The 27,225-nt window shown below is 45.1% G+C and overlaps 3 protein-coding genes across 4 annotated transcripts in view; all 3 read right to left on the bottom strand.

Moving 5' to 3' along the window:
- Positions 1-7,820, bottom strand: part of LOC106098083 (thrombospondin-type laminin G domain and EAR repeat-containing protein) — a 37,815-nt gene extending 29,995 nt beyond the window's left edge. Inside the window, exons 1-7 of the mRNA XM_013270203.3 lie at positions 7,307-7,820; positions 6,142-6,347; positions 4,456-4,520; positions 4,216-4,377; positions 3,859-4,091; positions 3,679-3,769; positions 3,452-3,605 (exon numbers count right to left, since the gene is read on the bottom strand). Of these exons, the coding sequence (XP_013125657.2) occupies positions 3,452-3,605; positions 3,679-3,769; positions 3,859-4,091; positions 4,216-4,377; positions 4,456-4,520; positions 6,142-6,223 (787 nt within the window). The 5' untranslated portion in view covers positions 6,224-6,347; positions 7,307-7,820. The remainder of the gene's footprint in view (positions 1-3,451; positions 3,606-3,678; positions 3,770-3,858; positions 4,092-4,215; positions 4,378-4,455; positions 4,521-6,141; positions 6,348-7,306) is intronic.
- Positions 7,821-12,381: 4,561 nt separating this feature from the next.
- Positions 12,382-22,060, bottom strand: ube2g2 (ubiquitin-conjugating enzyme E2G 2 (UBC7 homolog, yeast)). 2 transcript variants are annotated; one of them, XM_003443322.5, is made up of 6 exons: positions 21,887-22,060; positions 20,640-20,675; positions 20,465-20,510; positions 15,226-15,344; positions 13,340-13,480; positions 12,382-13,259 (listed from the first exon to the last, which is right to left on the bottom strand). In XM_003443322.5, the coding sequence occupies exons 1-6, from the start codon at positions 21,927-21,929 to the stop codon at positions 13,147-13,149; spliced, it is 498 nt and encodes a 165-aa protein (XP_003443370.1). In that variant the 5' UTR covers positions 21,930-22,060; the 3' UTR covers positions 12,382-13,146. The 2 variants fall into 2 exon arrangements, with proteins under 2 accessions (XP_003443370.1, XP_025759736.1); XM_025903951.1 differs by lacking the exon at positions 21,887-22,060 and adding an exon at positions 21,643-21,661.
- A 1,285-nt stretch (positions 22,061-23,345) lies between these two features.
- LOC100690185 (olfactory receptor 10J5-like) lies at positions 23,346-24,308 on the bottom strand. Its single transcript, XM_019352475.1, has one exon. It carries the CDS (start codon positions 24,306-24,308, stop codon positions 23,346-23,348), a length of 963 nt encoding a protein of 320 aa, XP_019208020.1.
- Positions 24,309-27,225: the final 2,917 nt, after the last annotated feature.

Below are 27,225 nucleotides of genomic sequence, written 5' to 3'. Positions count from 1 at the left end.
TACTTTTTCTGCATAATCCATCATACAAAATGTAATCAAATGGAAAAGTCTCTTTTTAAAACTTTAAACTTTAAATCTTTTAACTTTATGCATCAAGCAAAAACTTAATTATATGCAACATTCTCTGACTGGAAGAAATTTGTTTAACATTTAAACCTATTTTCTGCACATTCCAGCACATAAAATAAAATATGTTTTTGTGTTTACACTCACTCTTTCAAATAGATGCAAGTAAAACACAGCAGAAAATATATAAAATCAAAGACTAGCGGTCCTGTTGCTCTATTTTCACCTGTAAAGCAGGACTGGGGTAGGCGGAGGAGGTTTACCCTGGTGCAGGTGTGCCGCAGCGGTCAGTGGAAGAATCCGCGAGTTTCTCTGTGAATTTCACATTACGTCGTAGCGCACTCGCTGCTTGCTTGGAAGTTTAGGGGTTTTTTCGCTTTAAAAAGTTTTCTTCCCACGCACAACGGACACTAATGTTTTTGTCACTTTTTATGGAATCAAACTCGAAATAAATGGTAAATGGCCTGTATTTATATAGCGCTTTTTCTAGTCCCTAAGGACCCCAAAGCGCTTTACATATCCAGTCATTCACCCATTCACACACTGGTGATGGCAAGCTACGTTGTAGCCACAGCCACCCTGGGGCGCACTGACAGAAATAAGGTCAGTACTTCCACGCTTTAAACGCTGCATGCTACACTCTGTCCCGCACTCGATATATTATGATCTGCACACAGCTGTTGTCACGAACGTCGCACTCGCTTACGTCACTGTCATGAGACGTTCTCTCAAAAAATCACGGTTTTAGTAACGCAGTAACGCAGCGTTCCTACGTGAAAGTAACGGTAATCTAATTACTGTTTTTGCAATAGTAATCCCTTACATTACTCGTTACTTGAAAAAAGTAATCAGATTACAGTTTAGATTACTGCCCATCTCTGCATGACAGAGTGAGGGTTACACCTGAGGAGCGTCATGGGAACAGAGGACACGTGAGCTCCTGATAATAAGCTCATCTGTTTAACACTTCATAACAGCACACGCTCATTTTATTGGCTTAAACCAAAGCAAACTTAAAAAATCTCTGAAGTACCAAAGGATGGCAGATTCACAGTTTCCTACTTATTCCTGTTGTTCAGGAGTGACCTCACTATCGTCTACCTGACTGAAACCATCAGGTTCCCTCTGAGTCGCAGTCACAGTAAAAACTTAATGACAAAGATTTTTTCAATGAAACAAACATGCAGCAGAGAGCGCACATCAAATATAACCCAAAGAGCTCCAACAGCACAAGCACGTCCAGAGGCCACGCCCCTAATAATGCAAACTTTAAACAGGTGAGTTAAAAAAACATCCTCCCCGTACGAAGGAGAAACGATCCACAGAGACCAATCTGTTTATTTCTGGTGAAGCTTTAACATGGGAGTGTATAGGGACTGACTCACTGCTGCCTCTGCTGGACGTCAGAGGAACTGCAGGGCTAGAGCCCTACAGTGAAACATGGTGGGGGGTAAACAGGACCCCTGATCATTTGCTGACATGTTTCTCTGCAGCAGAGCTGGATGTGGAGGGCGCGGCTGGGAACACATGCCTGTGTTCCTGTCAGCAGCTGCTTCAGTCTGTGCTCGACAGATGAACACGCAGGTAATGAAGTGAAGGTTTCCATTTAACCACAAGAGATGAGTCCTCCATGATACATCAGACGTCTTCACCTGAGGGGCAGCCAGATCCAGATCCAGATTAAACCGCCACCACGTTACCACAAATGACGCAGACATGCTCAGATAGAGCCTGACTCTAAAACAGGAACTCTGCTGTGTTGTCTTCTGCTTTTCTCTGGAAGCAGAGACTCTGAGTGTTGAAACGAGGCAGCTGCTGTTTGTGTGGTGCGCTCAGGTATGTAAATCAAACACATCACAGACAGAGCTGACACAGGTTTATATAAACTGTGACTCATAAAGAGTCGGGATGACTGAAGGGCTCAGCACCGAGTCTTCAATCAGCTGAACTTTATTAACTCTGAGCATGATGACAGCACACGCTCAGCCTAGCTTACATCCACCCATCCTGTTTCTTTGCTGATGACCTGAGTACAGGTGAGAGTGCTGGAGACAAGGGCTGTAAGGTGGATTTCACCTGGACAGGAGCCTCATGCACCTTCATCCAGGAAATAAAAGCTGGAGAGTATGCAAATGAAACCCTACCTCACAAACAACCAGAACCACCACCCTGTGGCTCTGTGACCTCCACCTGTAGTTTCCAGCTATGGCTGTCCAGAGTCATCATACCTGAAGTGAGACGATAGATGGATGGATGGACGGATGGACGGGTGGATGGATGGATGGATGGACGGATGGTTAGATGGATGGGTGGATGGATGGATGGATGGACGGATGGTTAGATGGATGGGTGGATGGATGGATGGATGGACGGATGGATGGGTGGATGGATGGACGGATGGATGGGTGGGTGGATGGACGGATGGTTGGACGGATGGATGGATGGACAGTGTTGTGGTGTTTGTTGGTGGCACAGAGGTAGGATAAGCTGCTCCTTCCACCCGACTCTGACACAGTAAGACAAACACACCTGTGTGAATCAGCTTCTGTCTGACCTCACGCTGTCATGGAAACACACATCAAACAGCAAGACAGAGGCTGAGTCTGCAGGTAGCACACACACACACACACACACACACACACACACACACACACACACACATGCACAAACACAGCAGCTGCAGAGCTGTCAGTCACAGGTGTTTTCGTGCTTCAGGTTACTCGATCACTGAGACCATCACAGTGCCGGGTTTACGGTCCAAACACACGCAGGGGTGGAGGAAGTCCTCGGATCCTCGCTTCGGCAGCGAGCCTGATGAGTCAGTCACCCCCAGCTCAGTGTTTTTCCACACAAAGGTTAGAGGTGTGCAGGGCCATGCTGTGGTTTTCATCCAAACCACAGCCTTTTGTTCAGCCTAAGAGGAGCTTTTAGTCTAACCCTAACCAGCCAGCAAAAACCAAAGTAAACACTTAAAGTGGAAAAAAGTGAAACAAAGATCTCTACACCTGTGAGACTGTCACTACCACACTGACTCCACCACAGCGGGCATCCAGGCACTGAATACAGCGCCTACAAACTCTCGGGTTAGAACTATGAGCCAGGAAACGTGCAAAATGCAGACATAAAGAGGTGAGTGAGGTGAAACTCTGCTTTTCATGCTTCCTCTCACAAACCTGTTGGTGTGGATGTTGTTGGTGAATGAAACACATCTGTCAGCTGGAGCAGCTGAAAGTATTTTTACTGTGGCTGATTATGAACTGTTACTCCAAACACACTCATAAATGCTTTTTTATCAGCCTTCTAGCACTAGCAGCTGAAAATGAGCCTGTACAGCTCTCTCACAAACCGCAGGGGGCGCTGTGCTGTGGCAGGTTTGTCTCCTCACCATAGGTGTAAACTGGCCCCTGCTGGTCTGGCTGGAAGGGGGTGGTCTTCAGGACCTGAGGGATGGACAGCTCAGTCAGAGTGGGGTCGGGGGAGGGACACAGTCTGGGCGTGGCGTCCGAACCGGGAAGCAGCACCAGCTGCCGCAGTAAACCCTGAAGAAGAGACAGAGCGGTGAGAACCAGCAGGACAGACAGTTGGCTGATCTGACGCTGATCAGAGACTCACGGAGAAGCGCCCCCTCCACCGCCCCCTGCTGCCGACGAAGAACCGGGACCCTCTGGTGCTCAGATGGCTGGGGAAGGACTGGACCTGTTTACTGAGGGACAAGAAACCACTTAATGCCATGAAGTGGATCTCTACTGGTCTCTATTGGTCTTTATTGGTCTATGTGGTGTCAGCTCTCACAGCTCCAGAGGAAGTCCACAGTCAACAGTCAGCGTGGCGTATGGCCCAGTGACAGCCAGCACCACTGTGTGCCAGCGGTTATTGTCCAATCCAACGTCCTTAAAAGTCATTCGACTCCGCCCACCAGGGCCAGTGGATGTGGTCAAGAAGTGGAGGCGGTTCTCAGACACTCGTAACCCCAACAACAGCGAATCAGATCCCTCCCTCACCACAGAGAAGATGTACTCATTCGTCTGGAAGCAGAGAGAGAAAGAACACATTAGACTGGATCAAACTGGTTCAGACTGGGCTGAACTGGGCCAGACTGATCCAAACTGGACCAGACTGGACCAGATCCATTCCATTCCGCTGCATTACCTTCTGTCTCAGTGTCTGAATCTTCACCGTGGCAACCAATGAGAACTCAGAGGGAAAGTAGTAACAGTTGGTGAAGATCTGGGAGGCGGGGAAATTCAGAGGTGCTGCCACGGCACTGGCCAATCGGAGACCTCTGGAACCTTTGGACTGAACCATCTGCACCTGGAGGGGTAGTGGATGAAATATTAGGGGTAGCTACCATTATAAATGTTCATACCTTCATACTATCCTGTGTCTTACCTGAGTGGGCGTGGCATGTCCTGGGGGGGGCAGGGCTTTGGACAACAGGTCGAGAGGCAGCAGGTCTGAGGGGAAGAGAGCAGAGACAGAGTGAAATAAATCAAATAAGTCATTATAATTTATATTTTGTGAACCGTAAATCTGCTTCCTGTTGTTCTGCTAACCTCTCCTGCAGCCCCAGCAGTGAAACGCCACCAAGCAGACCGTCATCAGACTCTATGAGAGTAACCCTAACACCACTGACCCCACCGAAACTTCAGTGAAAACAAAGCATGGTTTACTGGAGCCTGATTTCCACCACAGAGTTATACTGAACCAGCTGTATGTAGCTCGATTTAAATCACCGCAGGGACACGTAAGGAGCGATCAAGGTTAGACAGTTTATCACCTGCTGCTGATTTCAGATCCCTGAAAGCTGATTTTCATGAAAGCAGCAGCTAGTGAGGCGAGTTTATCAGCTCAGAGCTCATTTCCTCCAGCTCTGACTGATAAGTGTATCTGCAGTTAATCTGTATCAGCGATGACATGTAAATGATCTCAGATCAGTTTGTTTTTATCCCCTCAGAGACGGATGTTTCTTTGTCCGAAACCTCAGACCTGATCTTTAAAAAAAGCTCAAGCTTTTCAGCTTCCTGCTGAACAGTCACAGATTTCTGCTCTGACTCTGACGAGGCTCGAGTAAATCATTAAAACATTAAAAATCAGTTTTTCTGGATTCTTGTGTGAGACAGCGGCTGAGGGAGCAGAGACAGCATCAGGTCAACATTAGTTTTCAGCTGGAATTCCCCTTTAAGCTCCTCTGAGGCCGTCTGTGTGTTTTGTTGCGCTTGAGGATCAATGTAAGATGAATGGAGGATGAATGGAGGATGAATGGAGGGAGGGGACGACATGTACAGAAACAGATCTCACATTTCAAAGACTGAAAACACAGAAGAACAAAGCAGCGAAAGCATCTGAAACACAGCGAGACGTCAGAGCTGCAAAGCGTTCTCTGACATTTGGCATCAGTGGAGTCAGCGACAGGACACACCTCAGGGGTCAGAGTTCACAATACTCAACCCCAGGAAGGCTTCTCACAAAGCCCAGCAGCCAAACGCAGTTTCAGCTGCAGAAATAAATCAGCTTGTAGCAAAGAGAAAGATCAACAGTAATGTCATCAAAAGTAAACATGATGTAAAGGTGTGTACTCGGCTCTTTAACTAGAACAGAAAGACAGGTGGGGTACACCTGAAAGTTCCTCAACTGAAAGCTCCACTGAATAATACCCAGAAACACATGATAGAGAGGACCAGGAGTCAGTTTAAGCTGTGACAACTGAACAATATTGTCCTCATGTTTTCCATCTAGCTTTACGCGACCCTCCTAACCCCACACCAGTCTGGTGACTGGATGTGTTTGGGGGCCTATCCAGGATCTTCAGCACAACAGAACAACTTGAACAAGCAAGTCATGAATTAAAACTTCCTGTTAGGATACAACAAAGCTTTCAGCACAATGTCTGTCAGTAGTAATATATAAAAAACAAGCTCAAAACCTTTATTTATCCAGTCTCAGAAGCAAAAGTCTCTCTTATTTTGGACACACTGCAGATTTTGTGTTTTGTTCTTCAGAAATGAATCTGACCTCTTTCTGAAACATGTGACCGTCCCTTTAGAGCTGAAACCAGCACTCTGTGTCTCCTCGTACCTGTACAGGGTCTCCAGCTGTGGCTCTGGACTCTGGCAGTGAGCAGCACCCAGGTGAGCAGCAGGAAGTGACACGAAAACATCACGCCTTTGCGCCGTGAACAGCGTGTGTTTGACTCCCGCTCACCGACCTGCTTCCTGTCCTGCGTCTCTCAGTGTCATTCTCCAGTTGGCCTGAGGATCTCCTGGGCGGTGTTTCTTCAGCGTCTGTGGTCAAAGAAGAACATGACAAACGTCTCAGATTTGGTTCCTTACAGCGGCGTGTCCAACATTTCCACCCGGCAAACCTAGACAGCCGTCTCGCCAATTCTTCATGAACGCCACCAAGTTCATTTGTGTTCACATAACCTGGCTTCAAACCAGCAAACTGTCTCTTTTTCTGTAACTACAGCTGAGCTTTCAGTTTAAAGCTGATCGTTGCCTTCAGGCAGCAGAAGTCCTGAAATAAAACTGCTAGCTTTATTTTTAGCTAATAATTTATTCATATTTGAGTTATTCCAGCTGTATATCTAACAGTCAAACATTTTAACTGCTAGCCATATTTTCTGTGGTAGACATAGTGAAACATTTAATTTGTGGCCTTAATGGTTCGGCATTTTTTGACTGTTAGCCGTACTTTCACATTACATTACATTTTACATTGTTTCTTATCTGTCATTTTCAGTTAACTTTTAGTTAACTGCCTGTTTAAAATCATTTCTGTGGTAACGGCAGAAGGACCCGGGACAGACCCTTGGTGGGACTCTCCATGTTACACCTGCACCAGGTGGGATTTTCACAGCCCTACAGACTGGTTTAAACTGGTTTAATAAATGATGCTAAACATAAAAAACTCGAGTGGCTGAGAAATATCACACTGTGTAATTTTACCATCAGACTTCACTATCAACATGCCTACTGGGAGAACACTGGAAACAGAAAAAGGAACATTTGTGGTCACATTGATCACAAAACGATTAAACGATGAACCAAAGATAAGAACAACTGCTAAAGATAAAATCATGTGAACTCGTTTCAGTTTCTCCCCGTCGTGTAATGAAGCTCGTCTCCTGAACACTAACCTGCTAACATGAGCGTTTGGCCCACATTTACCCGTCTGAGAATCTGTGAGAGGAAAACAAAGATGCAAAAGCTTTGATGCACAGTGACGTCATATCTGAGCAAACCTGGGTCAGAGGTCAGAGGTCAGAGGTTTAACCAGCCTCCTGAGGTCCAGCTCCAGTTCTAGTCTGTGAAGAGGTTTCAGGACATGTGAGGAGACCTCTGACTGTTTGTTGAGCACAGGTAAGAAGAGGCGGTGAGAGGAGCTCAGAGTGGGGAGGTTTGGCGTGCTGTGACCTCACAGACGTACAGTCTTTGTTCTACCTGTCGGCCGTCCTTAAACCATCCTCTTCGTCTTTGCTGGACATTTATCTGTTCTTCAGTGATCCAGAGAAACCAAAAACACAACCAGGCTCATCATCAGTCCACCTTTAAAAGTCTTCTCAGCGTCTGAGATGAACCTGATGATCTCCAGCGTGTCACCACCTTCAGGTGCAGACCTCCACTTGTCGTCTCCTCCTCCCTCTCCACGTTTCGCCCTCTTTAAGTCCTCCACAATTTCTCCTTTCCTTCCTCAGAGGCTGCTGTCTGTGCAGCGACTGGAGGTGATTTTCAGCTTCAGGTGAGTATGACTGAGGAGAGAGAGAATTTACCTGCAGGTGAGCCGGCCTTGCTCGCCCCACATTTAAATAAAAAAGACTGGGAGGGGCTGAGGAGCGAGAGGGCGGGAGGGGCGGCTGCCTCCTCTTTACCTGTGACACACTTGAACTCACCTGAAGACAAACCTGACAGACAAAGCTGGACAGAGTCCACCTGAGAGGACAGGTGAGTCTTTCATAAAGGTGAAAGTTGTGATTGGTGGAGAGGTTTCTGCACGTTGCTGCTGCAGGTTAGTTCATGTGTTACTGGTCAGAGCAGCTGACACATCGTCGCTCCCTCTGTGATCAGATATGATCACTTCCTGTCGGCGACCATGACGCTGATCAGACCAGCCAATGGGTGACCACACGCTGTGCTAGTCCATCTTTTATATACATTCAGTCTGTATTATCATCAAACTGATAAGCCTGACCGATATCAGATTTTTAACAGCGATACTGATATTTGGTGATTTAAAAGCCAATATTCTGACATTTCGGCCGATATTTGTCACTCTCGTTGTCCTTCTCTTTCCTCATTTTTACCCTCTGCCCAGGTCGGATCAGCTGCTCGCTGTTTGTGGCGTTTCAAACATAAACATGGAAGTTGCAGAGCGCCCTCTGGTGGACAAATGATGTAAGGTTAAATGGTGTTTCTGTTGTCTCTATGCTCATATATCGGCTGTGATGAGCTGAAACTAATAGAGCAGCAAATAATAATCTGAGCTCTCCATGAAGTTGGTGCGGCTCTAAAAATGACATCACATCAAATTTTTATTATTTTGTGTGTCTCGTGCTGTGGAGCAGTCTGGGTTTGGGCTTGTCAGTCAGGTGTTGTACTAATAAACTTTGATTGATTATTCTTTCCAACACTGAAACTGTAAATATGAACGATCAGCTGCAGAGTTCGGTCCATGTTTCATATGATGTGAGGTTCCTTCACACATGCTGCCTGAGAAGAGGAGGAGGAGGAAGAGAAGAAGAAGTGACTGATCTCAAGTCTGCGGCTGGCCCTCAGCTCTTCACAGCACAGGAATTTCCCAGGTGAGCCAGGGCTCCGCCCCCTGCCTGTCTGACCCACCCCCTGACATCAGGTGCCATCAGACCTGAGGCTGCACACACACACACACATAAAAGTACTGCATTCAATGCCAAAAATACACAGGTATTATCAAAATAAACAGAGATTATTAGAGATTATATTAACCTCCATCATTACTGCTCAGTCTCATGGTTCAGGCCAGTGGTTTCCTAGCCCTGCACAGGGTCATAGGATAATCCCAGGAATACAGCAGGTGAGGCAAAGCTCCACCCATCAGGGTTACCTGATCAGTCTGAGGGGTGATCAGATTATAAAGGAAGAAAGAAAACTGTGAAATTACAGAAAATAATTTAATAATTTTTATTTTAAAAATCAAACTTTCATTGGTTCTCTTTTCTAAGAGGATTGAGTGTCACAGCGGGTTTCGCCGATGTGTTGTGAACAAGCGAGCCTTTATTTGGCCGGAAGTCAGCAGTAAACATGAAACTAAGAAAAATTATGAACAACTTTGACAACTATGAATACACTGTGATAATTATGACGAAGACTATGAAGACTGTGGTCAGTTTAACAGACTTAAATGCACAGGAGGTGATCAGGGGAAGTGAAAACACACGAGGAAACAGCTGACACAATGAACATAATGACTGAAGTGAAACTAGATACAATGAGCAAAGAATAAAAGAAACACGGAGACGCAGACATGACAATACAAGAACTAATAATCACAACCTAGCACAAAAAAACACAAAAACACAGAATAAAGTCAAAAACGTGATATTCAGCTTTCACACACACACACACACACACACACACATCCTGACAGCGGTGCACATGAGTCAGTCTTCAGATATTTGTCACAGCTCATCAAAGTCATATGACTGAGAACATCAGGACAAACCAAACCTTCACCAGCTGAGACCTCCTCTTCTTCAGCAACGTGAAAATCTTGCAGTTCCTCTGACGCCCAGCAGGGGCAGCAGGGACTCAGTCTCCATAGACAAAGTGTTCTAGTCTCTAGTTTCACCTTCCTAACACATGTAGGGGGGAAGATGTTTCATTCAAAGAGTAAATTATTAAATTTTTAGGGGCGTGGCCTCTTTGATTGATGGTGACGCTGTAGCTGCTCACTGTGGTTACACCTCAGCTAACTGCCCTGATGTGGGTCTCTGGACTGTGTTTGTGCTGTTGGAGCACTTTAATGACATCATCTGAAGAAACTAGCTAGCATTAACTAATAACTCAGTGCTCCGCCCTCTCTTCACACCTGGCTCTAAAACCTCAACACAGTTCAAAATGGTTCAAATGAAAAGTGCACAGTACAGATCCAGTCATGGTGGTCCCTGTTCCTGTGACTCTGAGATGGTACGACGGGAGCACGTGGAGGCGGCCTCGAACACGATATCACTCAAATTAAAATCAGGTGTTTGCCCACCGAACCCCGTACCTGCACAGGTAAACCAGAAGTCAGTGTTTGCTGTGAGGGGCGAGCGCTGGGAGCTGCACAGTGTACTCAGACATGAAAAGCAGCTGTGATGTGAGAGACGTTTAAAGCCCAGTAATCCCAGTTTAAATGTGAGCCTGGATCCAGGCCAGCAGGCAGAGACACGAATGAACCCACAGAGACCTTCCAGTCTCACTGTGACCGAGCTGCAGGTTCACAGGTGGAAGCAGAGCTCCACACCTTTACCTGCGTCTGCCCTCAGTACAGGTACAACACAGACTGTAAGTAAAACCATCCAGGAAGCTCATTTTTTCAAATGTTATGATAACAGTATAATCAGGATTTCCATTTAAATGCACATAAAAGAGCCACAAAAATATAAAAAACAGACAAAATGAACTCAGAGGAGTGTCACACACGCAGCGTAGACTCTTTAGAGTGGACCCATCTGAACGGACTCAGGTGAGACACGCTTGCTTTCACCTGCCGACTGAACACAGGTGAGTTTCTGCTGCTCTACCTGTGCAGGTTGGTGTCGTCAGGAAAAGAATCAGTGAAAATATCCGAGAGAGCGCCCCCATCAGGACGCTGTGACCTCTCACCTCAGATCCAAGATTGTCATATACATCGCAAAACACAAGTGGATACGCCGAGCAACGAGACTCTGACTTTGCAACTAACTAAAATAAGAATAAACTTAACTCCGAGTTAGAAAATAATACATAGAGTAAAACAAGTGCTCATGTATCTCGTGTGTGGGTGGAGTCAGAATTTAAAGTGCAAGTAGTTGTAACACTGTCACAGTGGTAACTTCCAGCTAAACTTCCAGGTCAAAGATCATCACAGTTTGAGTCAGTGATTCTGTATGATGGGCTGATCAGCACAGCTGGCTCTCACACAACAGACAGTACACACAGTTTGTTTCAGGGAGGCAAAGGTTTTACTGCCAACAAGGTTCAAGACCCGAAACAGAGTCCTCGCAAAGACAGTGTGTGTGTGTGTGTGTGTGTGTGTGAGGAATGTGAGCTGATAAAATCTCTCAAAGTGTTTCTAAAGGAAAACCATCTGCATTCATGCTGAGTTATATAAAACTGGAACACACACACACACAGTTTTTATAAAGACCAAACAAACTGTATTAGCCGTGAGGAGCAGTGATGTCAGTGTCATGTGACTGGGTCTTCAGCAGCAGATCCAGGGTCAGGCTGGTCCCAGATCAGCTCAGTGACAGACACATGCTGGGCTGAATCGTAACTGCACCTCACGTTATCAGGAGCAGGTCAGCAGGTCGTCTGTGGGGTTTAACGAGGATCGGCTGAGACTGATCCCTGTGAGCGTCACCCTGCTCTCCAACAACACTGGGCGCTGCCCCTCAGCAGGCTTCCTGAAGTTGGCCAATCAGAAAGTGGACCTTAGTGAGTGGGATGTTAAAGAGAAGCAGGTGAAGCAGCTTGTTTCACAGAGGATGGAGTGTCAGATAAAGAAGGATTACTCTGAACTGTGAGAGTGCCTGACAGCACGGAGCTGGGCTAAGCAGACAGGACCAGGTAATCAGATTACCTGCATGAGCTGTGGGCTGCCTGCGCTCTGTAACTGATGCTGCCTTCCTTTCATGTCTTTATGTCTGAGGCAGGCCCAGACAGGAAGCTGCCGCCACGGCATGCCACCTCCCTCGCCGACCCCTCTCATCTGCACTCGGCTCGCTGCAGTCGTCCTTTTTATCTGCAGACTTGACTCAGCGCTGACGTGAGCTGAGTCAGAGTCGCAGCGAGGTTAAAACAGACTGATCCGGGATAAGCTCAGGTTTAAATCTCCATGTGATCTCAGACATTTATAGGTGCTTCTGCTTTAGCGGCGCTTCGAGAAAATGCCACTTTATTTAGAAACGTGACAACTGAGCCCTGAAGGTCTGAACCCAAGCACATCACAAAGGAGGAAGGTGTCAGGCTCTGGGCCGACACTGGGCTTTCATTTCTCAGCTGATATTATTTGAACAAAACTGCAGTCAGAGAAAAAAGGCAGCTTTATTAAATGATGGACCGGTTTTCAGAGTTAATAAATAACCAGCTCACACTCTACTCTTGGTATTTTTTATTAATTGTTTGTTAAATCAGACAAATTCAAAGAAACCCTTCAAACTAAAGCTCTGCGCTCCCGTCAGCTCCTCGGTGAGCTGAACCATCGTGACGTCCTCCTTCAGGAAGACATAAAGTGCATGAAGTCCTGCTGAGAGAAGCCGACGTGCTTCCGTCCGACCGGACGCCCAGTCCGAGTCCACGTTTATCAACCAGTCAGATCAGAAACGATTTCTCGCCAACAGCAGCAAACGAACAGAAACAGGAAGCAGGAGTCGAGGGGCGGGGCGGGGCGGGGTAATGCGGTTCCAGGACTCTTTCGATCCGTCAGCAGTCTGAATCCCTGAACTTTAAACCAGATCGGACTACAGACCGGCTCCCCTCTGTGTCGACGACTGTACACTGACAGCACCAGGCGGCACAGCAGGGGGCGCCCATGGGACAAGAGCTTCAGGTAAAACATCATTTCTATCCTATACAAACAAAGTTTAAATTGATCTTTTCATGAATTTATTGATAAATATTGTCCTGCAGAGGAGACGGACGAGGTATGGCGGCGATGCCGTTTCTGCTGCTGCTGTCAGAGTGAAGGTGGTGGTGATGTCATCGCATTTGGTTCGTGTCCTTTGATCGGCTTCCATCCATCAGTTTATTTATTGATCTGTCCATGCTGAGCGCCCTGTGTATGTGTGTCTGTCCATGCCATTTGTTTCTGCTGTGCACACACACACACACACACACAGGGCGCGGGCTGATGACATCATCTCTACAGGCCCAGAGACTTGCGTACGATCTTCTGGGCGAGTTTGTTGAACTGCTCTCGATCTTCCCGCCACATTTTGGAGGCGTCGACGTTCGCTCCGCTCTCATCGTTGGGCTCTGAGAGGAGAAGAGAGGACTGAGCACGCAGGTGAAGCGTGGTTTACACATGATGACATCACAGAAAGGTGTGTGATTACCTGCCAGCATGCTGACCACAGACAGCAGGATCTTCTCCACACTCTGGACCGGACTCCACCTCTCTGCACTACTCTCATATCCCATCGGATCATCGCCCGGAGCGTGGAGGATGGAGATACAGACCCGACCGTCCGGATAGACTGAGGAGGAGGAGGAGGAGGAAGATGATTAATAAGGGAGCACGACTCAGCCCGCCCATCTGAAAGAATCCAACATATTTAACGACAACCAGTTTAACACACAGGTTTAGTTTGTAATGCCTACAGGTGCGAATGCTGCCAGACTGGTGACCTGTCCAGGTGGACCTGCTGCTGGGACAGGCTCCACCCCCCCGACACGGATGGGTGGATGTTTCTGAACGCTGTGAATCTGATTTTAAGACATTTCTGTTCAAACGCTTCATTAAAGCTGAGACTCGTGTGTGGTGTCATGTGAGCGTCTCTTTGAGTTTTTGGGATTCATTTTTTTGTAAAAACTTCATTAAACATTTTCAGTGAGGACATATTTGGAAACAGGATGTTCTTTATCTGCTCCTCAAAGTGCCGCCCGGCGGCTCAGGTGTTGCTGTTGAGTCCTCACAGGTGCAGCAGAACAACACCTGACAGGTAAACAAGCCTCCCGTCAGGTGAGGCAGCACTCAGAGGCTATCTGTTTCCATCAAACATCTCGTTGTTATCAGCGTGCAAAGTGCTTCCTGTCGGCTGTCTGACGTTCCTGCTTTGACAGCTGCTGTTTTTATCAGCACACGATAGATACGAGAGCCGAGCAATTAATCTGATCATTTCATATTTTATTCTCAGCTTCCAACAATTCAGGAAACAAGATAAAGCTCCTGCTGCAGCCGGAGCCATGCAGACGGAGAACAAGCTTTATATTTATTCATTCAGATATTTCACATTTCTATGAAACAACAGGTTTGATGCAGAGGAGCTGGGTGCTGTAGACCTACAGACACCTGCTGGCAGCCTGGCACCTGTTCTCACCTGTGCAAGTGGTGCCATGAAGGGCAGATGGTGAGTAAACGTTCAGCTCAGAAAGTTGGAAAACTTTTTCTCTTCTTTTGAAACCTGAGACGTGTTTTTTCCATCACCTTTGAGGAGGTTCAGGCCCGCTCAGTGTTTTCTTCTTCGTGGGTTTCACCTGCGGCGGCTGCAGGCTGTTGATGAATGATCAGACGCTACAGTTGCAGGAGGAAGTTCAGCTCGGGGGCATGCTGGTGCAGGGTGGTGATGATGGGACAGCAGCGAACAGCTTGTCCTCTAATCAGGACTGAGCGTGCTCAGACTGTTACCCTACTGTGACATCATGGCTCAGCGCTCTAATCACAGCAGTAATGACAGCGTGCTAACAGCGTGCTAACAGCACGCTAGCAGCACGTTCACATTAGTGCTGCGTGCTGTGACTGGTCACATGACTGCTTTGAAGTCAAACCAACTCTCAGGAGCTTCAGCCGTTACTGTGACAACACAGCCTTGTGTCACAAGACTTGTCACATGACTGAGGGGGTCACTGCAGTCTGTTTACCATTCAAAACAGACGCAAACCAAGCGTGTTCTGTTCAGGAACCTGAGGCACACCTGAGTTTACTCCAGGTGTGCCAGGTGTGTTTAAGAGTTTGTCTGTTTTCAGGTGAACACGACGGGTTAAAATCTGAGAGCGAGGCTCTAAACGGGTCCTAAAACCGTGGAAACACGAGCTCGTCGCTGCGGTGATTCACTGTCTCTGCTGGATTATGTGACTGAGAGGGAGAGAGGATAAACATCACATCAGCTTCTCCACAAACACACCTCCAGTCTGAACTGAGCTTTAACCTTCATAAAACCCTGTGAGAACACAAGCTGTCTGTGCAGGTGAGGGGGCGGAGCTCAGCCGCAGGTGTACTTACTGTTGGGGTGAAACATGTCGCAGGTGAACCTCATCTTTGGAGGACTGAGGGGGTAATCGGAGGGGAAGCTGAGGATGGCTGGAAACACTCCGCCTTCGAAGCACGTGTCCTGAGGACCCCTGAAACACACACAGGAAGTACACGTGAGATCCAGAGGGCACGAAACCAAAGAGCATCTGAAGAACTCGGAGAACACGCCTGGATCACCTGTTAGCAGCTGGACGGGTTTTTAAGTTTAATCTGCTGCTGTTTCTGTTCCCGTCTCTGTAACACCTGTGCACAGGTGACCCTCACTCTGATTTCATGATCCTCTAACAAATTTTTATCTCCCTCAAGAACCTGAAGGAGCAGCTTCAGAACAGGTAACCCCATCTCTATGAACACATCAGGATGTGAACATCTGCAGGTTCCAGTCCTGTTGACCAATCAGGTGTGAGCAGCCTTGGGATACACGCAGGTAAAAACAGAGATTAATGTTCCTTGTAAACATGGAGACAGCGGGCAGCGAAGCAAACAGGAACATTAACACCTGTCCTCTCCATCAGGAGCTTTATTTGGACCAGCAGCTAACAAACTCTCATTTCACGCGTTTGTCTTCATGTTTTTCAGAGGCCACTCAGATTTGAATATTTGTTGCTGGAAAGCAGAAAGTTTGTTGTTTTTCAACAAAAATGTGTTTGTTGAAAAAACAAACTTTGTTCTCAAGTCAGAAGAAGGAGATGAACCAGCTTAACTCCAAACACAGCCAGTGTCAGTCTGTGTAAGGAGACAAGTACTGACATACTTCAACATAACGTGGGTCTGATGTTCAGACCAAATGATGAGAAGATCTCAGAAAGAACGCTGGACTGTAAACATGCTGTGTAAATGCTGCTGCTCCGTCTACAGTGACATATACTTTTCTTTAGACCGACTTTGTCTCCTTATCATTACTCTTATTGTTGTTATGTTAGCATTGTGTTGTTGCTGTACTTGGTCTCAGTGTGCCTTTCTCATGGAAAAGGGAGGAAAAACATCCTGTCAGAAGAAAAAGCAGAGCGGCTCCCCACATAGCCGTTGGAGTAGTTTCAGGTACTTGGGGAGAACGTCCTGCGGTTCCTTTAGAAGCAGATCTTTGTACCGGCTTGGAGAAGCTGTTCTGCTCCTGCAGATCGGTGTGCAGCGCCGGCAGCTGTTTGAAGCTCACCGATCTGTATCAGCTGCGAGGACACGGCGCCGGTATCACAACGTGTTTATGATCGTTACGCCGTCATGGAGCTTCTGAGTCATCAGAGTTCAAGAGGACGTTTGAATATCTGAGCACATCACAGATCTGAGGTCAGGCAGATCAGCCGATCTGATCATCTGTCTGCAGATTACTTCGGCTTCACCTCCTCCACCATCAGCCGCTCTAATCACTGACCACACACACTCTGATTGGCTATCTGTGCTACCAATCAGCGCTCGTCTGACGCGTTTTCTTTTATCAGATCTGGAAGCAGTTTGATCAAATCAAAGGGTTTCATCACCTGGATCCAAACAGTGACGCTGCTACAGCTTTATGAATGTATGGTTAGGAGCGAGTACCCTGCATCACTTTAACTGGCACATCGCTGTCGACCGCGACACAAGGACGCTGACCAGCTGAGGACAAAACAAGTCAGAGTACCAGAGGTTCAAAGAGCTGAAACGACTGAGCGTCAAAGAGCTCGTATTCACACGTGAACTTCTGTGACTGTCTATAAAACACATGTGTACTGCCTGGTGACTGCACCGAAAACACAAACGGCTCATCTGTGAGCATACTGGGTCCAGTCTGACACAGGTGATCCCCGTTTGCCTCTGAAACACCTCCAGCTGTCTCTCAGTGTAGGTGGAGCCATGGCAGAGGGTCGGCGCGCTCCCAGCAGCTTGTTTCTGAATCTTCGACTAACCAACGAGTCACAAAACAGTCAGCCGTTAAACATGAGCAGGCAGCTCAGACGTCTTCCCATGAAGAAACAGCATCTCAAAGGGCAGCTCAGAGGGCTGACCTGCTCAGGTAATGACCTCGGAAATGATAGGGTGTGGCGCGGTGATGTCATCGGTCAGGGGGATGGCAGGTATGTGGATGGTTGGCCGGAGAACGAGCTGCAGGTTAAATTGAAGGGCAGACTGAAGCTGCTGTCACGCCAACATCCACAACAACAGAAGGCTCCGTTACTAATGACAGACTGAGGGTGCTGCCTTCACTGACATCACGTTCATGTTGGTTTCTTAGGTACAATAACTTCTGTACATCTACTGCAGTCAGGCAGTCTACTTTCACGCTGAGTACTCAGAGCACACAGCTGTGGGTCCACATCTGGGGTGTTGTAATGGATTTAGATCCACTGTAACTTCACTGTTAGAGGAGATATGGACATGAACACACTCGAGGTGTGAGAAACCAGAACCTTCTGTTTCTGATTTTGTTCTCTGAGCAGATGTGAACATTGGGAAGTAACTGAAGCATCTCTGAATTCATAGAGGAGCCAAGACAAGCTTTGCCACGCTCCCATGTTTGATCCGTTTCTGATAATTCACCACTGAAAACCTAAAGAAGTGCATTCTGGGTAAACTTGTTGGGATAGGTGGCTGCTCAGATCAGGTGAGAGCAAATGAAAGGTGTCCCTTGTACCAGAATAATGACTGCAGCATATGGCTGTAACGCGTTCTGTATGACGCGGTGAACCAGTCACAGGTCAAACACCTTCAGCTATTTATTAATAAGTGACTTTTATGTATATATATGCCTGTATAAATTGTGCTATTCTTAGTTAGTGTATTGTCTGTCTTTGTTAATGTTTGTTTATAATGGACTGTAACGAAGCACTGTAACGAAAAATAATTTCCCCTAGGGATCAATAAAGTACTCTGATTCTGATTGAGCAGACGGTTCTCAGACGGAGTCTCAGGATCAGCAGATCTTCTCTGCAGTTTGTTGCTTCAGTTCTTGCTGAGACTTATTTTGGTCTGAGACAGCATGAAGCTGCAGCACCTTTAATAACTTATTAGAAATGTTTTTGTCTAACAGCATATTAAAGAGGACATGAAACACTGAACACATCGAGGCTAATTTACCCCACTGAGCTCTCAGACTCTGACACACATGTAACTGTCTGTGAAGCTGGATTTAACAAATAACCGTTTAAAGTTTTAAAAACATGTTTCTGTCAGTACGAACGTGACGTCAGGTGGTTGGTCGGTTGCAGCTAACAGGCCCTCCTCTACACTGTCCTTTACAAACACCAACATCACGGCTAACAGCTGGATTTTCCTGTTTCACTGCAGCTAGCCAAACAGCCACTTCCTGCTACAGACACAGACAGTAAAGTGGACAGTATGTCCTGGTTTCACATCAACTCACTGCTGCAGCACTACAGTGATCTCCTCACTGATGTTTAGCTTTAATGTCCTTTTTTCCTCTGAGGTATCGATCCTGTCACTAGTTAACTAACATAAACTAATGTGAGTCTGTTAGCCTCAACCAACCAATCACATGACGTCACGTTCGTACTGACAGAAACATGTTTTTGAATATTTAAGCTGCTGTTTCTTAAACCCAGCTTCACAGACAGTTACATCTGTGTCAGAGTCTGAGAGCAGGATCAGTTAAATTCTCCTTGATATGTTCAGTGTTTCATGTCCTCTTTAAAAACACACCTTACAGTTAAAATGACACTTGAAAATCTTTGTTGGTCCTCAGCTGTGTCCACACTTCATGGAGAATGATGCTCCTGGTTGTTTCTGTAGGTAGACCAGGCCTTGGTCTTCAGATTAAGACTTCTCCAACACTCGACATCTTTAAAATCCGCCTGAAGACACATTTTTACTCCCCAGCGTTTAAATTTGAACACTTTTGTGTTGTCTTGTTTCCTGCTCTGTTTTCTTTCAGCCATAAATCCACTGACTTGTCTTAACTTTGTGTTACTGGGGAGTGTACTGATAGCTGTGTTTCATCTCCAACACTTTGAGAACAGCGACACCTTCTGGTCTCACTCGGTCATCGTCACACTGAACCTGTGAGTCTAGTTGCCATGGTTTACAGGTATGAGGGTGAATTCATGACTCAAACTGCAGGTTTTTACTTTCTGAGTTTGGCATAAAGTGTGAAACAGGTTAACGAAACAAATACAGAGAGGTGAGCCTGTTACAAACACTAACAGCTGCTAATAAAAGGATCAGACAACTGATCCCAGCAGACGGGAGGTTAAAGCCATGAGGGTGCAGCATCGTTCACTTTTTAAATGCAATTAGTGTGATTAGTGGATCTACGGAGATCCGTCGCTGCTTTCATGACTGAGCCTGACCTTTAAGCACCCAGCATAGAAGTGAAAGCAACTCGTTTGTGCAACAGCCAAATTAGACAAATGCTGGTGCTCACAGAAGTGCTTCAGGTGACTGTGAACGTGAGTGTTGGTCTGGGTGTTTCACAAACTGCTGATATGAAACATCAGAGTTTACAGAGAAGGTCTGAAGGACAGAAAACATCCAGTGAGCAGCAGTCCTCTCGGGGGAAATGCCTGGTTGAGGTGTGAGGACAGACTGCTTCAAGCTGATAGTAAAAGCAACAGGAACTCAAATAACCACTCATAACAACCGAGGTATGCAGAAGAGCACCCCTGAGCCTTAGAACAGATGATCTACAGCAGCAGAAGACCACACTGGTGCCACTCCCACCAGCTAAAGGACATTTTATACCTGCTACGCGCTGCCTTGCAAACAGCACCTTACAACAGAGCTAACGTCATTTCCACTGTCACTAGCTGCCACTGCTGCAGGTCTTATATCAGCGATGATGTGGAGGAATCGTCCGAGTGGCAACACCAATTGTTCAGGAGAACACTGCAGCGGCTTCCTGGGCTGTAGCAGCGAGTATAAACAGAAGCAGCTGTGTGATGACGATGCCAGCAGTGTGGGAAATGACCGCAGCCTCGCCTCTGTCAGTGCGCCCCAGGGCGGCTGTGGCTACAATGTAGCTTGCCTCCACCAGTGTGTGAATGTGTGGATGACTAAATGTGTAAAGCGCTTTGGGGTCCTTAGGGACTAAGTAAAGCGCTATACAAATACAGGCCATTTACCATGTACCATTACTCTAACCCAGTACTAGTAAACTGTACCCAATAAAGCGGCTGTGAGAGTCCAGTTACAACTGACACATACACAATAACACTCCAAAACAAATACAAACACCCAAAAATGACTCAAACGTGTGTTTCCATGGAGACGGGGTACTCACATGATAAGAGCCTCCCACTCGAAGAAGTTCTCCTCGTTCACTGGACCTGCACAGCAAACACAAACTCTTTAAATCTCCTGCTCTCAGAGCTGCTCGGGTGTCTGACTGTTAGAACAACACACTGAACATCTGAGGGCACATCTGCAGAAGCTACAGATGTGTTCTGGTGTCTCACCTGCCACGATGCCCTCAGGTGGGTTCAAAGTCAGCTCTGAAGCACAAACACAGAAAGATGAGTGACCTTTGACCTCTGCTGTGATCCGGTATCAGTCACATTTTTAAACAGCTGATGGATTGTTTGCTTTCCCATATTGAAGAAACGATTAACATTTATTCATTTAAAAACAGCCTAAGGCAAGAAAGCAGTTATAAAAGACTTCCCAATTATCTTAAATACCAATCAGGTTTACCACAATGATCTATGTCGAACTGTTTATCCATAACTGTAAATCATCAAGTTTGCACACTTATACACAACATAATACAACTGTAATTACCCCTAACCTGTAAAGTTGCAATTGTTATACATAGCTCTACATATACACCATAATATATACTCTGTATATATTATCACTGTGACAGTGTTGCAACTACTTGCACTTTAAATTCTGTTTACACCCACATAAGCTACAAGATTTACAAAGCACTGTTTGTCTGTTTTACTTTCTTTTAGTCGTGTGAAGGGAACGTACAAAGTAAAAATTTCATTGCTCTGCGTAACCATTTGTGTTTTGCGGTGTACATGACAATGAAGTTCTTGAATCTTGAATGCATCGACTAATCTGTGCAGAATTCACATTATTACACAAGATTAAAGTGTAGCAGCCTGAAATGAGCGCATTAAATAAATGACAGGCCTAAATATGAATGTGTACCGAGGCTAATCCCCCAGTTAAAGTTCTTATCGTTAGCCCTCAATGCACCAAATTACATTTAAAAACCTTCAAATTTATCACTTTCAGAAAAGGCAAATCAGCCGCCGTGTCAGTGCAGCGCTGAAGCCTCGCAGCGAGTTTTCCACCTGCGCTCTGTGTTCCTGTAATCAGCATATAAACATGATGTTCGCACTTTGTGTTCATTTATCACACTTTAGAAAAGTTTTGAAAGTTACATCACGGCAGCTACATGGAACATTCTGGATAACGCCACACACACGTTATATAAGCTCCAAATTATACCGCGGTTTAAACTGCAGGTGGACAAAGCCGACACCGGATTATTCACACTGTGCAGACATTCATCAGGTTATCGGTTTGAGTCGCAGGAGAGAAGAACAAACGCGGACAACAAAGAAAAGCTCAAACCGACCGAACTTTTAACGGAGTTTCGTACAGAGATACAGGCGCTCGCGGGTTGTTAGCTTAGCATGCTAGCTAACATTAAAAGACCTCCCATTGGCTGAAAGCGGCTCGCGTTACTCACGTTTGTACTCGGCCATTAGTCTCTTTAGCGCTGTGCCAGCCATCGTGTTTACCGGAGAAAACAACAAACAAACAAATAAACAAAAGCGGCTCAGTTTCTCACGTTCTCACAAAGCAACGGACCAACAGCTGATCCGACTGAGCATGCGCAAAACGTGTTTCAGTTTGCGTGTCAGCAGACAGCGCACCCTGTCGACAAAAATAAAAACAATTAATTTAAAAACAAATAAAAAAATAATTAATTGTTTAATAATTAAGCTCATTTGTTTAATTGTAAACTTAATTTTACTCAAGTAAATGTTTTTGTGCCTTTAATAAATGTTATATAGTCTTTTTATTCAATTTTGTCTTTATTTAATTTAATTTATGTATGTAATTGATTTCCTTACCTGGATGACTGAGCATCAAGATGTATGCATGTAATAATAAGTTACGGTCTAACTGATTGCTTTTCTGTACAGTTAGCTTTTCTGTGCCACAGCAGATGTGTTTTGTTGTTGTTGTTGAATACTCAAATACATAAATAATAAAATAAATAAATAAATTCAATTCAAGTCAACTTTATTTATACAATGCCAAATCACATCAACAGTCACCTCAGGGTGCTTTATATTGTAAGATGGACCCTACAGTAATACATACAGAGAAAAACCCAACAATCATATGACCCCCTATGAGCAAGCAATTTGGCAACAGTGGGAAGGAAAAACTCCCTTTTAACAGGAAGAAACCTCCGGCAGAACCAGGCTCAGGGAGGGGCGGGGCCATCTGGACCCACTGGTTGGGGTGAGAAAAGGAAGACAGGATAAAGACATGCTGTGGAAGAGAGCCAGAGATTAATAACAAGTGTGATTTAGTGCAGAGAGGTCTATTAACACATAGTCAGTGAAGAAGTGTCTGACAGCGAATGACTGACAGGAAATAGTACCACATGTGAAAAGTGATGATTTCCTGTTTTTCTCTTTTTACTTGTAATGACTCATTGGTCTGTGTGACCTTTGACCTAAGAGTGCAGTTTCCACTGAATAATTGATCAATAAGAATTGATAAGACTGATTAATACAACCAAACAAGAAGAATCCAGACTGTTTTTAAAATATTCAAACAGCAGTCAGAACTCAACTTTGTTACTTTATATAGTGAGAAGTTTCTGTGGCCTGAATATTGAACTGCTGGATTTTGCCCATATTATTTGCTGAGGGGACTTTTATCTGTTGTTGTTGTTGCTGTGTGCAAATGCTGCAGCTGCATACAGCTGCCACATCAGAACGTGCTGCAGTATGTTCCTCTTTATCAGGAAGTCTAGTTCAAGGCCCTCTGCTGCCTCCCCCAACAAGATGTGGATGAACTAAAGAGCATAAAATGAAAATGAATGTTGATTACAAAACAAATATTTATGACCTTTTTTCTGATTATGGGAGTGGAGTCAGAGACCAGAACTCAGGATCTGGTTCTGTGGGTTATTCAGCTCTCTGGCAGCCCAGCAGCCTCCTCAGCTGAGCCCTGATCTCCGTCACCTTTAGGCCATACACCACCGGGTTGAACACAGTCGGGATCATGACCTGGAGGATGGAGGTGAGGACAGAGGCTGTGGGCTGACTGCCAGCCTGTAGGCGGCGCTGCAGCACCTCCACCCCAGAGCTCACGCTGTAGTTACAGAAGACGAGCAGGTGCGGCAGGCACGTGCTCAGTGCTTTGCTGCTGAAGCTGCGCGAGCGCCGCAGGCAGATTGACAAGACGGCGCTGTAAGAGAAGAGCACAAAGATGGCGGGCAGCAAGACAGTAGCCACGATGACCGAGAGGTTGTAGACTTCGCTCAGCAGTGTCTCACGACCACCACAGCTCAGACTGACCAGGCTGTAGATGTCGCAGTAGATCCTGCTGAGCTGCGAGCGGCAGAGCGGCAGGCGGCTCGCCAGCAGCACCGCAGTGCCGACCAGCCCGACAGGCAGCAGCCAGCAGAGCAGCAGCAGTGCCAGCACTGTGGCTGGAGACATGACAACGGTGTAGAGCAGCGGGCGGCAGATGGACACGTACCGGTCAAAGGACATGGCTGCTAGCAGTAGGAAGCTGGAGGTGCCCGATGAATATAAAAGCCAGGCCTCACACATGCACCCACGCAGGGTCACCTGCACTGAGCGGCCCCCCCTCAGCAGGTCCACCAGGAGTTTGGGGTAAAACACCGTGCTGCCCGCCACAGAGTTCATCAGCACAGCCGCCACAAACACAAACATGGGGCGGTGGAGGCTCCGCTGGGAGCAGATCACGTAGACCACCAGGCTGTCGCTGCACAGCATGAACAGGTAGGCGCACAGGAAGAAGAAGAAGAAGAAGAGCCGCTGATTGGACAGCTGCGCCAGGCCGTCCAGGGTCACTGATGTCACCAGGATGGGCAGTGAGGTCACGTTTACCCCTGCTGACATCATCGGGGGAGACACAACAATCTGAGGGTGTCAGCTGACAGAAAGCTCTGGAACAGCTGCACACAAGTTTAAACCATCAAATCGAAAACAGAAGCAGAAAAAATATTGTTTCAATATCAGATCATCAATTTGCAATTTATCATGACATCATTAAATGATCATTTAAGGCATCAACGTTTAGGTTATAACCACTTGAATAATGTTTTAAATCAACCTTTGAATCATCAACACTTTAAATGTTCAAACTGTATAATTGTTTAAATTAATAACATTTACTCTTTTATTATTTCAATAAAATAAATGTCAGCATTTAAAGACTTAAACTAACATTTAAATCGATATTATATGTGTTTAAAATCATTCTTCACATCTTCAACACTTATGAACATATAAAAATGTTACATATTAAAACAGTTTAAACAATCAACTGAATCATTTTTAACATAATATCTTTACAATTTTATCATTTATCATCATCAGTGTCAAAAAATAAAATCATCAGCATTTAGATTATCAGTGTTCAAAACATATATCTTCTCGCAGACGATCGAGTAAAGAACTATTTAACTCAATATTTTAAGTTTTATCTTTTAAATCTTTGCTTTAAAAACAACATTTAGATGATTAACAACAAAATATCTACATTTAACTTCACATATGATTATATAATCTGTGTTTACATAATCATTTAAATAATAATTTTGGAGTTAAGCGTCAAAATTATAAATTATGAAATTTAAAGAATAAATGTTTACATCATTATTGTTTAAATAGTCACACTGATATGATGGATTTTATAAAGAACTTTTTTCAGTGTAAAACATCAATGTTCAAAACACTAATGAACAAGAATGAACGAATATAATTATCAGCTATATCACACTAACTCTTTATCCTTGATTTTCAAAACAACATTAAAGTCATTATAGTTAAAACAATATTAAATCAATAACATTTGAATGATAAAAAGTTAAACACAAAAAAGTACATCATCAAACTTCAGACATAGAAAGAGACACACATGCTCCCACACCTGGATCATGTGGGCTGTGACAGGTTTGAGCTGTATTTATGATCCTCTCGCCTCAGTGGAGCTCATTAACTCTGCCTTATCTTCATCGTCTCTATCATCCTCCTCAGCATCGAATGTTTGATATTTTTCCTTCACTGAGGCTGTAAGCATGTTTCTCTCCAAGGGTTGAATCTGGAATCATGTTAGGGATGACTGTGAATTTTCAGTGGAAAAAACATCTTAACCTAAAAAAATAAACATTTTACAGTAAATTGTCAAACAGAAAAACCGTCATCTCTGTAAGCATAGTCTTTAGGTTCTAGGTTTAAATCTGTTTAGAGGTAAAACAGAAAACCTTAAATAATATATATAAATATATAATTAATGGTTGTAGCCAAAACATCACCCATTTGTCTTTGGACTCTGTAAAGTAAGTGAGTCAACTTAAATTTTAAAGAGCTTTTCACAGGCAAGTAGTGACAAACACTGTACAACAAAACAAGTTTGGGCACAGAATAATGCAAAAACAACTGCTGTCAGCAAAAGTCTCAAAACAAGGCCTGGTTAGAATAAAACAAAAAAAACAACAACAAACACTGCTTTTTAATAGAGTTAGCTAAATGTAGGCGTAGCAGCAGACTGTTCCATAGTCTTGTTTTCTCAAACTGAAAGCCTCTGTCCTCCCCAGTCTCCAATCTTGGAGTGCGTGCACACTGAAGGACATGTCCTGGTCAAAAATGACTCCAAGGTTCCTCACAGCATTACTGGAGGCCAAGGTAATGCCATCCAGAGTAAGAATCTGCTTAGATACCATATTTCTAAGATTTTCAGGGCCGAGTACAATAACCTCAGTTTGATCTGAATTAAGAAGCAGAAAGTTAGCGGCCATCCAGGTCTTTATGTCTTTAAGACATTCCTGCAGTTTAACTAATTGGTGTGTGTTACCTGGCTTCATGGATAGATAGAGCTGGGTGTCATCTGCATAGTAGTGAAAATTTATGCTATGTCTTCTAATGATGCTGCCTAAGGGAAGCATGTATAATGTAAACAGAATTGGTCCTAGCACTGAACCCTGTGGAACTCCATAATTGACCTTAGTGTGTGAAGAGGACTCTCCATTTACATGTACAAATTGGAGTCTATTAGATAGATATGATACAAACCACTGCAGCGCAGTACCTGTAATACCTACAGCATGTTCTAATAGCTCTAATAGGATATTATGGTCAACAGTATCAAACGCTGCACTGAGGTCTAGCAGGACAAGCACAGAGATGAGTCCACTGTCAGAGGCCATAAGAAGATCATTTGTAACCTTCACTAAAGCTGTTTCTGTGCTGTGATGAGCTCTGAAACCTGACTGAAACTCTTCAAATAAGCCATTCCTCTGCAGATGATCTGTTAGCTGTTTGACAACTACTCTTTCAAGGATGTTTGATATGAAAGGAAGGTTGGAGATTGGCCTATAATTAGCTAAGACTGCTGGGTCTAGAGATGGCTTTATAAGTAAAGCAGGTCTTCTTTTTAAATTTTGTTTTGCCTGTCCCGTTTGGTTCTTTAGCAATCAGAATTATTGTCTGAAGGCCAACAAAGACGCCCAATGGATTTACTTTACCAAGTGGATCATCACGTGGCCTTGCCTTATCGGTCCATTTGATTGACCTTTGTTGTTATGATTGATTTATTTTATTTTATTTTCAGTTGTTACAGACAGGACAGACATGACTGGGGGAAAGGAAACGGAAATGGAAAGAAAAACAGAGGAAGGGGGACAGTGAGAAAGGACACTTAAAAAAAGGGAGAAAAAAATCACCTGGATCACCTGTTGAGAGAAAAAAGGAGAAAACAAGCAAAAAGAGAGCAACACAATACACACAACATCATTGCAATAATCTAAATATTACA

The sequence above is a fragment of the Oreochromis niloticus genome, linkage group LG16, assembly GCF_001858045.2.
Source record: "Oreochromis niloticus isolate F11D_XX linkage group LG16, O_niloticus_UMD_NMBU, whole genome shotgun sequence".
Lineage (NCBI taxonomy): Eukaryota > Metazoa > Chordata > Actinopteri > Cichliformes > Cichlidae > Oreochromis > Oreochromis niloticus.
Note: the sequence above shows the minus strand (reverse complement) of the source record. Positions and strands in the feature narration are given on the sequence as shown.